The sequence below is a fragment of the Geospiza fortis genome, unplaced genomic scaffold (assembly GCF_000277835.1).
Source record: "Geospiza fortis unplaced genomic scaffold, GeoFor_1.0 scaffold47, whole genome shotgun sequence".
Taxonomy (NCBI): domain Eukaryota; kingdom Metazoa; phylum Chordata; class Aves; order Passeriformes; family Thraupidae; genus Geospiza; species Geospiza fortis.
Window position 1 is genome coordinate 208,553 of NW_005054569.1, and position 12,448 is coordinate 221,000.

Genomic DNA, 12,448 nt, shown 5'->3' on the forward strand with positions numbered 1-12,448 from the left:
AAGTAAGAGAACACTTTTTAATGTTCTCTCATTTTACAAGTGTTGCTATAAAGTTTCTCTAAGTAATCAGGTTTTGATGTGCTTGGCCCAGCACTCGCAGCGGGAGAATCTCCTATGAAGTAAATGGTGCTGCAAATCACACACCCTGCCTCATGAGACCTCTTTTCTCTGGCACAGAAAGTCCTTTTAACTTGGGATATTTTCTTCTCTGCTTTTCAGGTGACCACTTGAAAGTCTGCTCGCAAGGCTACACATGCTGCTCCCAAGAAATGGAGGAGAAGTACAGTCAGCAGAGTAAACACGACTTCAGAAATGCCGTCGTAGAGCTTAGCAATCACCTACAAAACATGTTTAGTTCTCGATACAAGAAGTTTGATGGTAAGTGCAGAGACCTTGAACTTGCTTTCCTTGGGATAAAAATGTGAAAAATCTCCATCCTGTTGTTTCTGTGCAGTTTTTCTGCTCTGTCTCCCCCTTTGCTGGGAAAGTTCATGACTCGGCTCAGAGGGCAGAGCATGCCTTGTTTTGCAATCCTGTGAGAGAGAAGTATTTGCTGATTATGGCTGCTTGTTTCCCAAAGAGAGAGATCTTTCTTTCTGATTAATCTTTTGAAAAGCCATTTTGTTCTAATGTAAGATTGCAGTTGGTTTTCTTGGTACATCCCCGCAGTGCACGTAATTGTAATGTGCAGGTCTTGCAGCCCCGATCCACAACAATGCTGCTCTTTCCCAGCACGTTGTGAGCCCACAGGATTTGTATCCATCTCACTTTTAGCCTTTGGGGCTAAGCAGAGCAGCAGATAAACACAGTGGTTTTGTGTGGAGGCCGAGGGTTCAAGTGTGATGCAGGGTCAGAACCATAATGAACAAGTCTCGGCTGAGTTCCCATCGCTGGAGTGATGCTAACTGCTGACAGATAAGCAAATGACTGGTCTTGGTATTGCCCTTGGGTTCACATGTGTCCTGTCAGACTGGCTCTCCATAGGGCATGCCTGGCTCATGGGAGCTGCGGGAAGAAGCTCCCTTTAGAGGTAGCTGGCACACAACCAGCACTCACCTTGTAGCCAGGTGCTTTTCCTTTGAGAGCACCTCTGCAAACAGCCAAAGTTGATGCCTGGACACTGGGCACAGCACCTGGCTGAGGTCCCAGGGCATTTCTTGGTTTGCTTCTGAGCCCTTGGTTGGTTCCTGTGGGTCTTTGTAGGTGCCTCAGGGCTCCTACAAAGGAGCCCACTCCTACAGTGCAGCCCCCATTGCCTGGGCATCTGGGGAGGAAGAGCAGGATGTCAGGCTGCTGCTTGGGTTGTCCTTGTGGGCTGGGGGAGTGAGGTGGCAGCCAGCTGCATGTGGAAGTGTCTGATAACTCAAGTGGACTGGGTTGCTCACACAGTTCTGCTTGTACATCACCAACACGCTCTGTGGTAGAGTTCCCCCATGCAGCTCCTCTGGACATTTGTTCCCTTGTTTGGTCATTGCTTCAATGTGAGTTTTCTATGAGTATCTCAAAGTCTGTGCCTTGAACCTCATAGCAACCTCCTCTGCACTACTACAGCAGGTAGCAGCCTCTGCTTTCAAAAGGGGTTGGCGCTAGGGTGAGAGAAAAAATCCCTGGGTATGAAATTGCAGTGAGTCAAAGTAGAATTATGCAATCATCTTGATAGCATCTAAATCTGCTGGCTAAATATTTCCCTCTTAACCTCTGTTGTCTCTACCTGCTGGTACACCAAAGGGGTGATAGAGGGAGAACCAAAGTGTCTAGACTTGCAAGCTTATTAAATGCAGAACAAGACACTTAATGAAATCCAGCCCGTAGATAAGCCCGTTCAAAGAGACCAGAGGAGCAGCATCTGCTTCACCTTAAATGAACGATGAGGCTTTTTGAAATGCTGCATTGGGAACAAAGAGCATGCACAGGTCACTGTGTTAGCATCCCTGACTGGAGCAGACATCCTGAGAGGTGCATCTGCCCCTCTGTGGGAGGAGGGATGGCTGCAGGGCCTGTGTGAGGGCAGGGGGACATTAGGCCAAGCTGAGATGGATGCCTGTCAGAGCACAAAGATTCAAAATAGTTGAGCTTTGGAAGGGAGCCTGCACAAGCTTTTCTGTCTGTGCTCTGTGGTTCTCCTGTCAGCCACTCAGCATATTCTGAGCTGGTCTCACTCTCACTTTAGCCTGGCAAGTCTGGGAGGGGATGGTGTTGTTCAGCTGTTCCTGAAAGCTGGGTTTAGTGTGCCTGACCTGTCCCTCAAGGGTGTGTCTCTGCTTCATCTGAAACTAACGAAGGAGAATTGGCAACCTCCTCAGCCTGTCCCAAAGCCTAATGACTCTGTCTTTGAGTGCTAATATCAGAACTAAATCTTCATTTGCTGCAGACAAAGCTGATTTAGGGATTTTTTTAATCTCACCTGGGGTGGAAGTAGAGATGAACTGATTACCACCCTCCATCATTTACCTCTTGGGAGGCTTTTAATCATGACTGCCTCTCTCCCTCCAGCCCAGTCACCTGGAGGCTGAAGGCGCACCTTCCTCCTGGTTGCTGGAGCAGGTTGAGGAGTCTCTTCACTGAGGTCCTCAGGCTCTTCTGTAAAAGTGTTGGAGTTCCATGCCCTAGACTGCTGTGTTTTGTTTGTTTAAGAGCCTGCTGTTGAATGTTTGGCTGCTTGTGGGATCGCATTTCCTTCCTTTGGTCTTGGTGCTTGGTCATCAGATCAGCTGTGGTCAGTTGTGTCTTGCACATTTGAGTTTCTCTTGCCCAGCATGATTTATCCCACACTTTTTGATCTAATGTACCCAAACTACAGGAAGGAGAGGCAATCAAGACCTGTATATTTGTCCTGATCCTTAGGGATGAGACTGGAAAAGGACACCATCCCTTCCAGAGCTGCTCTTCTGCATGAACCCAAGCTCTGATTTTACTATTTGCAGCTCTTCAGGGCTTCTTTATCACTTGTAGCGAAATCCATTCAAATGGAAATAAAACTGGCAAAAATGAGCTGTACACCTTCCTTAGTTTAACATGAAATCCTCTGTGCTACAGCTGTGCAGAGTGACTGAGTAGGCAGCGTGAGTTACTACAGAGACCAAATTCACTTCGAGGGGACACTTCTCTTGAGGGGTGACACATCCCCAGGCTGCGATCAGCCACTCCAGGGTGCAGCCCAAACAGCAAACCCTGTCCTCCCGCCCTTTGGAAATCTTTGTTGTGGGTTCTCTGGCTGCTGATCTCCCAGCCTTGACATTCAGGTCTGGGAGGAGAGGCAAACCTGTCCTGTCTCCGTTATGTGCTTGACCTTTGCAGCAGTTGCTGCTGCAGAAGGACAGTCCAAGTGGCGGCACATCCTTTGGATGGAGGCTGGGATGCCCTGTGGCTTCTGGAGTGTTTGCTTCAGCTGTTGCTGGAGCACTGTGTGCTGTTGGAACTGTTGCCAGAATTGCTCTGATCTGACACCAAAGCCGTTCAGAAATGGATTATCTGTTCTTTAATCAGGAGCATGGAACAATCTGCTGATTATCCACCCCTAAAGGGCTGACCAGGAGTCATTTCAGCTCCCAGTGCATAAAGTGACAGCATCAGATCCTCCTGTGTGTATTTGGTTTGCAGGCACTGGGAGAACTTGTGAGCTCAGGAGTCCCATATCTTACATATCCTGTCTAAATATTTGCTTACAGTACAGGTATGTATGTCCCTGGAGGTCTCTCCTGTTGTAATTTAAGCCACTAGCCTGATGCCAGCATTGCAGTAAGAGATGTATTTTCAGCAGCAAGAGAAATGCTTTTTTGTTAAAATAAAAAATACTTTGTGAGTTGTTGGATCCACCATTGCTAAATGATTTTAGAGGTGAAGATTTGCTGGTTAATCTCAGATATGTTTATGACCTTCACTGAGAAATTAGTGGATAAAATTCTCTGGCCATGTTAGTGTCTCCCTCTGTGACAATGACATTAATGGGAAAGCTAGAACTGACTGTGGGGACATCTCATACCATAGAAGCAGCTATAGCAATCAGGGATTTAAACACTCCCTCCCTTTTTTAAAATAAAATCTCTTGTGCCTTATCTTCACAACTTAGTGCCCTCCCCTTCACTCTCTTGGGGATTAAGAACATTATTAGAATTAATGGTGACATTAAGACTGCATAAATGCTTAGTTCCATGTATTAAATTTGAACTTTCACCTCTTTTGCCCTTTGAGGCTGAAGTTTTCCACGCCAGGGTCTGTGCTAGCCAACAGTGCTTTGGGGAAACTGCTCAGCTGTTTTGAGGAATTGGAGCCAGGACAGGACATAGCCCATAACTCTTCTGCAGTGTTTCCGCTGTTCCGTTGCTTCCTAGATAAGATGTTCTTACTTTTCACTTTTTAAAGACACATCGTGAATCTCTTGGGAGATGTAACTGTTGTGCCAAGCCCTTTTCTGGGGGCAAAAAATAGAGGGGCTGCTGAGTCCCACAAGCTCCTTGTTTTTCCTGCCCCTGTATTTCACAAGCTGTTGCATTTAAACCAAGTTGTGTCCCTTTCTTTTGTGCACTCCAGACTTCGGCAAGGCAGCAAACTTCTGCAGCCCTCATTGTGCAGGAGGGAAGTGTGTGAGGGGTCTGTCTCTGGGCTGGGCTGGCAGTAGGTTTGGTGTTCCCAATGCCCAGATGACAGAAGGAGTTGTATCAAATGGTAGAGCCCACGCCAGCATCTGGGAAGTGATTAAATGCCAAGAGTTCAGTTTCTGATCCAATCTCTCTGGATTTTCCATTAGCATTTAAGATAAAACAAATAGAGAAGTGTAAATTGAAACCCTTTAGGGACAATAAGTGGAAAGAAACCAAATCCAAGAAGGAAGAGCTGGCCAGGGGTCCCCAAGTCCATGATGCACACGATCCCTCTGCTGTACAGGGAGCAGGCAAAGGGGCTGGAGAGGGATTCCTGTTTGTGGGTTCCGTGTTTGTATTGGGCAGGGTAGCTACAGGTACAAAGTGTGATCATGATGAGTATCTTTGAAGCATCCCAGGGTGCCCTTGACCAAAGTGTGAGCCCTGTGTTACTCCTGGGTGTATGAATTTCTTCCAATAACTGGCATGTGGCTGAATCCAGGAGACTGGTCAGAAGAACATTGGCCAAATAGCTTCCAAGCTCTGCTGAAACTGGAGGAAAAAGCCTGTGATTAATTTCAGAATTTAGTTTTTGTTGTTCAGACAACCCTTTGCTTCCAGCTGCTATCTCCAGAAGTTACCAGGGAGGTGTGTTAGTGCAGTGGGATGCATAGCTGGGATGTATTAATAACTTGGAAGGACACAGAGGGGACAAGAGAAAGCTTTTGGTGGTCTCCTTTCTGCTGCTTCAGGCAGTGTGGAGGCAAACAGTGAAAGATGAGCCCCACAGGTGCCCAGCCTGCTGCTCCTATAGTTAGAATTTGGCAGCCCATCGGGGTGCTCTGCCTTACCAAAATAACTGCCCTTTGGGGACCTTCATCTCACATTAACTCTTTTACTGGAAACTGCCTGTGAGAGCAGAGACCTGGGCCCTCATCCTGCTCCTTTGGCAGAGTCCCCCATGTCTGTGGCACCCAGGCCCATGGGGTCAGTACTGGCTGCAGCACGTTCATATCTGCAGGAGGCAGCTCCAGGTGTTGGCACAGCTGGAGCACTGAGTGCTGGACCTCTACTGTGCCAGAGCTGCATGGAGTTTGAGCTTCTGAACAAACCTGTGTGGTGGGAGAGCTCTCCCCTTGCCACCCACCTTCAGGTGAGTGCACTGATGACCATGGCATCGTTAAGGCACAGATAATAGGGTGGTTTGGTTTTTGCTGACCCACTCACAGTGAGGTGAAGGTGCAGCCTTGTTCTGCCCTCCCCAGAAATGGATGGCACCAAACCTCACACCAACCAGGGCTGAAAATGCTGGGAAGATTTACTCAAAGAAGCTGTTGTGGAGAGGCAATCCTTTGGACTTGGTTTCAGATTGCTGCTTCCCAAGGATAGGGAGGGAGTCACTGAGGAGAAGCTGGAGGGAGCAACCACCAACACACTTCCTTTAGAAAATCCCATTTGTGGGCTCTTTGTTTGTGCTTTCCCACTCAGTGCAACAGCAATGAAACAAATTGTCTCCTGTCTGTGCCTTGGATGGAAGTTTGTTTATTCTTTGTTTTTGTTCAACTGGCTCCTCTCCATCTGGAGGTTTTTAAGGACGTACATACACCACCATGATTTTTAGTCTTGTTCATTGAGAAGGGTGGTGCTTGTCTGACAGTGGTAAGAACCAGACCTCTCTTTTGGGAGGATTGGAGAGATCCTAAGGTCAAGTTCAAGTTACCACAGAAGTAGGAAATCTCATGGGGTGAAGTGAAGGGGGTTCCTGCCCTGCTGGTTAGGAGAGGAAAAAAAAATATACTAGATCTTGTAACTTAGCAAAGACTTCAGCAAGGAGCAAAAGCAGTTAGTATATGGGCTTGCGGGGATGAAACACTCTTATGTGATCTCAGGTCAAAGCAGTTCTGCTCTTAAGGTCACAAGTAAACTGCTCTTATCCTTTTGGCTTTTTTTTCCCAAAAGCAAAGATGCAGGCAACAGGCTTTGTACATGGCTACAGGAAATGTGCCTGGTGCTCTCTGGTTACTAATTGCTGTCAACCAGTCAATGAGCTATTGTTTGTCTGTTTAAAATTAACTCTCTCTTCCTCCTTCCTGCACAAAGGAGCCACCAAGCCTATGTGCATAGCCCTGGTAGCTGCTGCCCTGGATGCCCATTTTGGTGGTGGTGGTTTGGCTTGGGGGTGTGATAACCCACTGGTGCAGGGCTGGAGCTGTTTCATTAGTGTTTAATGTACTGTAATGTCTTAGTGTCCAGCCACTCAGATGCTGGCTGAGCAAGTAAGAGGCAGCCCCAGCTGGAAAGCTCTCTGTGCAAGTGTCATGAGATGAGGGTAACTGAGGTAACGGGAACAAGAAAGACATCCCCTCTGTTCAGTAGTGCAGGCCCTCCTCACACTCTGACAGCAGTAGGAAGGGAGGCTTGGGAAAGCATGTACCTGTGAAATACCTTAGTGAGTGTCCCAGAAAGTTCCTTTGTGTTGGGAGGGTGTGGGAGGCAGCCTGAAGGAGCTCACCTGCAGGTGAAGTTTGAGCTGGGAACTTGGTGTATTGGTACCAAATGGATGTGGGGCAGAGGCTGAAGCACCTGGGAAATCACAGGTGTGGCTGAAGAGATTGAGGAATGGGTACAATGAAAATTAGGTATGGGGGGAGTAGAGGGAAGAGCAAATAATGGAGAAAGAAGAAACAGCTGCAGGGAGGTGCAGTGAGGAAGAGTTGTTGAAAGGAGGGGGATATAAGTGCTGGAATGATGGACTTGCTGCCTGGGGAGGGGGCAACACAGAAGCAGGGGGAGAAAGCTCAGCATAGCTGATCCAAAATGGGATGTGTGAGCAGTGACAGTCCCTGGAACCAGGAATGAGGAGGCTATGAAGTCTGAGCTCATCCTGCTGCATGGATGTGGCAGAGCAGGATGGACTAAGAAGGGACCCAAGGGCATTTCTCACTGTTTGCCTAGTTTGTGGCATGACTGGTACATACAGCAGGATGCAATGTGCTGCTGTTTGTTTCTTGGATCACAGACAGCCATCTCCACATTGTCCTCCTCCTTCATTGCCCCTTAATCTCTAATAAGCTCAGTGTCAGTGTGATGGTGCTACCCAGTGCTGCGTGTTGTCTTTTGCCCTGCTCTTCTGGGCTCCACTAGCCCCACAGTGCTCCAGAAACCAGAACTTCTAGATATCTTGTTTTTGGTGGTTTTGGTTTTTTTAACCTATGAGGCTGTGACCTAGTTGTTTATGTTGTCTTGCCTTTCACTAATCAAGCAAAGTTCAGGGAGATGTTGTTCCTCCCAGCTCTCAGCATTCACATATTGTGGCTGTTGCTGTGACACTGGCAAGATTTAAGCCTGTGCTTCTTCAAGCCCTGTGAAAGAGTTCTTCCCATGTCAATAAGTGCTAACACATGTTTGAAAACAGGACAGATAAACAGCTTGTGGATCTGCCCTGCCCTTCTGAGTTCATATTCAATAAATGTGTTAACACTATGTGTTCATCGGTTTCTCAACACTTCCGGAAAAAGGTTGTTAAGCTAGGATTTGTTTTTCCCTGGTGGAAATTACAAACGCTGTATATGCAATAAAGGAAGTGAAGACATATTAAAAATAATGAAGCACATTCAGAAAAAAATAATTGCTTTTCTCCCTTTGGAGTAGGTGGCATGGCTGTGGATGGCTTCAGCCTCCAGGTGAAGAGAGCTGAGAAACATTTGTCTCTTTTCTCCCAAATTCCTTTTATCTGTCTGGATTGACTTTTGCTTTAGACAGTAGGAGCAGCTGCAGGGTGGAGTTTGTATCTGCACCTCTGGAAAACCCAGGGACAGAGCCAGCCTGTCCACAGCACAGCCCGTGGGGCCGTGGCTTGGGCAGGAGCATTTGTCTGGGAATCCATCTTGCTGTTGCGGACATTTTATGAGTAAACCTTTTAAGGAGAAAATATAATTAATCTCTTTGTGGCAGTGTTCTCTTGTACATACTAGAAAGCATAATTGTCTATACAGACAAGCAAATTAAAGGTTTTGCTAAGACAGACGGCCCTTAATTAAGCATAATCTGTACAATATATTAAGAGTATGCTCAAATGCTGGGTGGCAAATTATCTGAAACTAATTAATTGTGCCCATAAAAACTCAGCATGTTCCACATGCGTGCTTGAACCTGGTTTTATTTGTTTTTTAAGGTGGTTGAGTAATTGCACGTCTACCTTGGATCTGTTTGTGTAGTTGATTTGCAAACCTCAAACAGAACAAGACCAATTGAAAACTCAGCTCTTAACTAAGGAAACCTGGCGCATGGGAAATGCAGCATGTCTGGTGGCTTTTGGGAGCAGAAAGGCAGCCCTGGTGTCCTTTTGGAAGGGCCCCAGCACACCTGAACATGGCCAACAGAAGGGTGTCTGTAGCAAGCACATTGGCTCAGCAGCCTTGCTGAACTCTTGCATAAGACTTGACCTTTTTTTGCACTGCAGTTAAGTTTCCTTTGTTCTGTAAAACGTGGAGGTTTTGGGTGCTGAGCCCTGGGTCGCTGATGATTTGACTCTTTGCAGTGGCTACAAGAGCTGGAAGTGTGGTGCTGTGGAGCACTGTGCCTCTCTGAGTGAAAGTATTGCCTGAAATAAATGTGTTTTGCTCCTGAAGATAAAGAAATTGAAAGCACAGCTTTGCACTCTGGCCGTGGTCAGCTCTGGATTCAGCCCTGAGGACTCTGCCTGGGGAGGCTGAGGACACCAGTGCTGGGGTCCTGACACAGGGCAGGTGGTGGCAGGAGGCAGCTCAGACCAGGCAGTTTTTTCTCCTTTTTCCTTTGTTGCCAGCGCATGTACGGAAGTGCCAAACCTGTCTGTGGGTGAAGGGGAATGTGCCCCTTTGATGTGTTCATCTCATTTCCAGGAGGTGCCTTTGATTTAGGTAGGACTGTGCCCTGCAGCACTGGACTCTCCTCAGCAAAAGCCCTCTTGTATGAAAATCCCGCTCTTGAAATATCTGAAAATGTTAGCACAAGGAATAGGAAAACACTGCATCTCTTCTTACTTTTAAAAACCAACCAAACAAAAAATTAATATTTTCAGGTGACACCTATGAATCCAAGATCAAAAATATATTGGGTCTGAAAGTCAAAAGAAGTAGATGTGTTGTCTGGAGGTGGGATTTACTCTGTCTTGCAGTGGGTGGAGTGAGTGGATTGTGTTTCTTCAATTAGCTCATGTATCTGCAATTTGGAATAAAGATTGTTTTGAATTATTCTGGCAGTGGAATCTGATGTCATGTGGAAGCACCTTGGGGAGATGCAGTGCTCTCCTGCACTGGGTTACTGGCAGGGCTGGTCTGCCCTCAAGCTGCAAAGAGGTAATACATCTTATTATCTGGGAAAAAAAAGGAAATTGCCAAGTAACTATGGTTATGTTTCTTAATGTGCTCTTTTAAAGAAGGATTTGTTCAAAAGCAGAGACTTTTTTCCCCAGGATTTTTATTGCAGAGGTGGCACATATGTCACATCCTGACTTTCTTACCATTTCCTGACATCTCTAGGCTTTCCCCAAGTAGTGGGCATTGAAATTCTACTTTGAAATAAAAAATGTTAAAAGAATAAACAGAACCCAGAGTTGTAGATTGCCTGACTGCAGATTACTGCCTTTTCTGCCTCTTATAGTTAATTGCATTGGAAATGTCATCTTCCTTTGAACATCAAAGCCTGTAGCATGCACAGGATTCATTCTGCAATACTGACAAATTTTAAAATTGTTTCTTGACATTAAGAAAGGTTTTGTGGCTCTGGTCCCACAGTGCTGGTTCCCTCAGCCTGGAGCTCGTCCTCCTGAGCATCACCTTGAGTGAGAAGGTGACTTTGCATCAGCAGGACTTGGCTGAGGTGTGTTGAAGGATGGCCTTGCTCCTTGGTCAGGTTGGACCAGAGCTGGCTGTGCCATGTTATCCCAAAGCCTTGTCTGTGGTTCATCCTCTCTGTGCAAGCCAGCCCTCTCTGCAGGCTCTGCTCTCAGTCAGGAGAGCCAGGGGACGTGGAGCCACGTGCTGCTCTGGCAGGTCAGTTTGTGAAACCCTTCCCAACTGTGTATGTGCCTGTTTGTCGACAAGAGGGGCCAGCCCTTGTCCAGGGAGTTTAAACAAGATAACTGGAGGGAAGAGAGAGCCTGCCATCTCTCCAGATAGCAGTGGCTGAGGGAGCACTGGCAAACTATGATTTGTCGTCTGTGAAAAATGTTTGCATTTGACAGCTTTTCACAGGAAGCCTGTCAGAGTGATAATTTAATGAGTACAGATTGCTTGCAACACAGCTGTAAAACGTGCTTTTACAGTGCTGTAAAATAAGCAACCGAGGCCTTTGTGTGTTTGCTTTGTTTGAGAACAAGTCAACTTCTAATACAAATGAAAGGTGGTCATTTATTTTACCCAGCAAACAGTCAAGACGTAAGAGAGGAACCTGCCATTTTTCTTCTTGTGCTGGCAAGGTTAATGCTGGGTTATGTTGGTGTTTGCTAATCAGCTCATTTCTGTGAAGGAGAGAATTAGTATCTAATTAGATATAGCGAGTTACTAGTCAGATTAGCATTTAACTCATAAAAACGCCTTTCAAGCTTTTTTCTTTTCCTTGCAGGCATCTATGCCCATAGTTTGCACAGAGAAAAGACTAATGTTCCTTGTGGCGCCCGAGCTGATTTCTTGATGTGGAGATAGAAACTGAGGATGCAGACTTATACTGTGCCAATAGCTACACTAAAATGCATCTATAGATATAATTTAATTATATCTATAGATATAATTTTATATCTATATAGATATATAATAATAATAAAACTCGTAACCTGCTGACCAGGTTACGAGTGCTGTGCATTGCATGGAGGAAGATGCTATGCACATCCCACTGCTGGGTCCATCCATGTTTGCTGGTGTTGAGTGGCCCTTCATCCCCAGTGCCATGCTTGACATCACCCCTCCCCTCCATCCAACCCCACCTCCACCCCAGGAGCCTCGAGGTGCCGGCAGTGGCACCCACGGACCCTGCCACAGGCGCCAGGGCATCTTGTCTGGCATGTCCAGGGATACAGGCATGTGCTGGCAGGGGTGGTGCTGACTCCAGGCTGCAGACACAGCCTCCTCTGCCCTCCTTCCCTTCTTCTTTGGGAAGTGGCACTTGAGAAGGGGAGTTTTCTGTCCATGAAAATGGGGGTTGAAGCTTGTGCTAGAGAAAGCAGCACTGTGCATGCATGCTGCCTCCTTCAGCAGTGCTGCACTGGGCTTTTGGAAGTGCCTGGCTGTGGTGGGAAGTTTTTGTTTCCTTTATTTGCCTTCCTTTTGGGCAAGGAAAAGCTGCTGGCTGGAAGGCTGCAGGTGTGCAGGTATTTGCTGCTAATTAGATTGCAGGATTTTCTTCATGATAATTAATGAACGTACCTGGTTCAAGCCCACATGAAAAATTGCTAAGAGATTAAGAGCTCTAAAGCCTGGATGCACTTTATTCAACTTCTACTTTGGAGTTTAACCAATAAAATGAGTTTGGTCAGGAGAATAAATTGGTTATGGTAATATGGATGTATTACTTAAGATAACTTTCTTGGCTTAAAACATTGCTTGGGCTTCTTTAGACTGACGGTTGGAGCTATCTGGTAGATTTGCCATCAATATAATTTTAAAAATCTAATTATTTTTGAAGAGTTTGCTGATGCATCTATCAGGTTTTGTGCCTGGTACAGAAGTATTTAAATAAACAACTTATTTGGTGTTAATAAAAGGTCTGAGCAAAGGAAGGAAGTGAGCCTTCAAAATGATTAAGTGAATTAGAAATTAATATACACCAAGCTAATCTCTATAGTATAAACTCAACAGAAAAAAATCTTCCTGGAGAGGAAATGCCAGCCC

At 46.2% G+C, this 12,448-nt stretch overlaps 1 protein-coding gene across 1 annotated transcript in view; it reads left to right on the top strand.

Moving 5' to 3' along the window:
• Positions 1-225: 225 nt before the first annotated feature.
• Positions 226-12,448, top strand: part of GPC4 (glypican 4) — a 37,235-nt gene continuing 25,012 nt past the window's right edge. Inside the window, exon 1 of the mRNA XM_031064201.1 lies at positions 226-378. Coding sequence (XP_030920061.1) covers positions 270-378 — 109 coding nt within the window. The 5' untranslated portion in view covers positions 226-269. The remainder of the gene's footprint in view (positions 379-12,448) is intronic.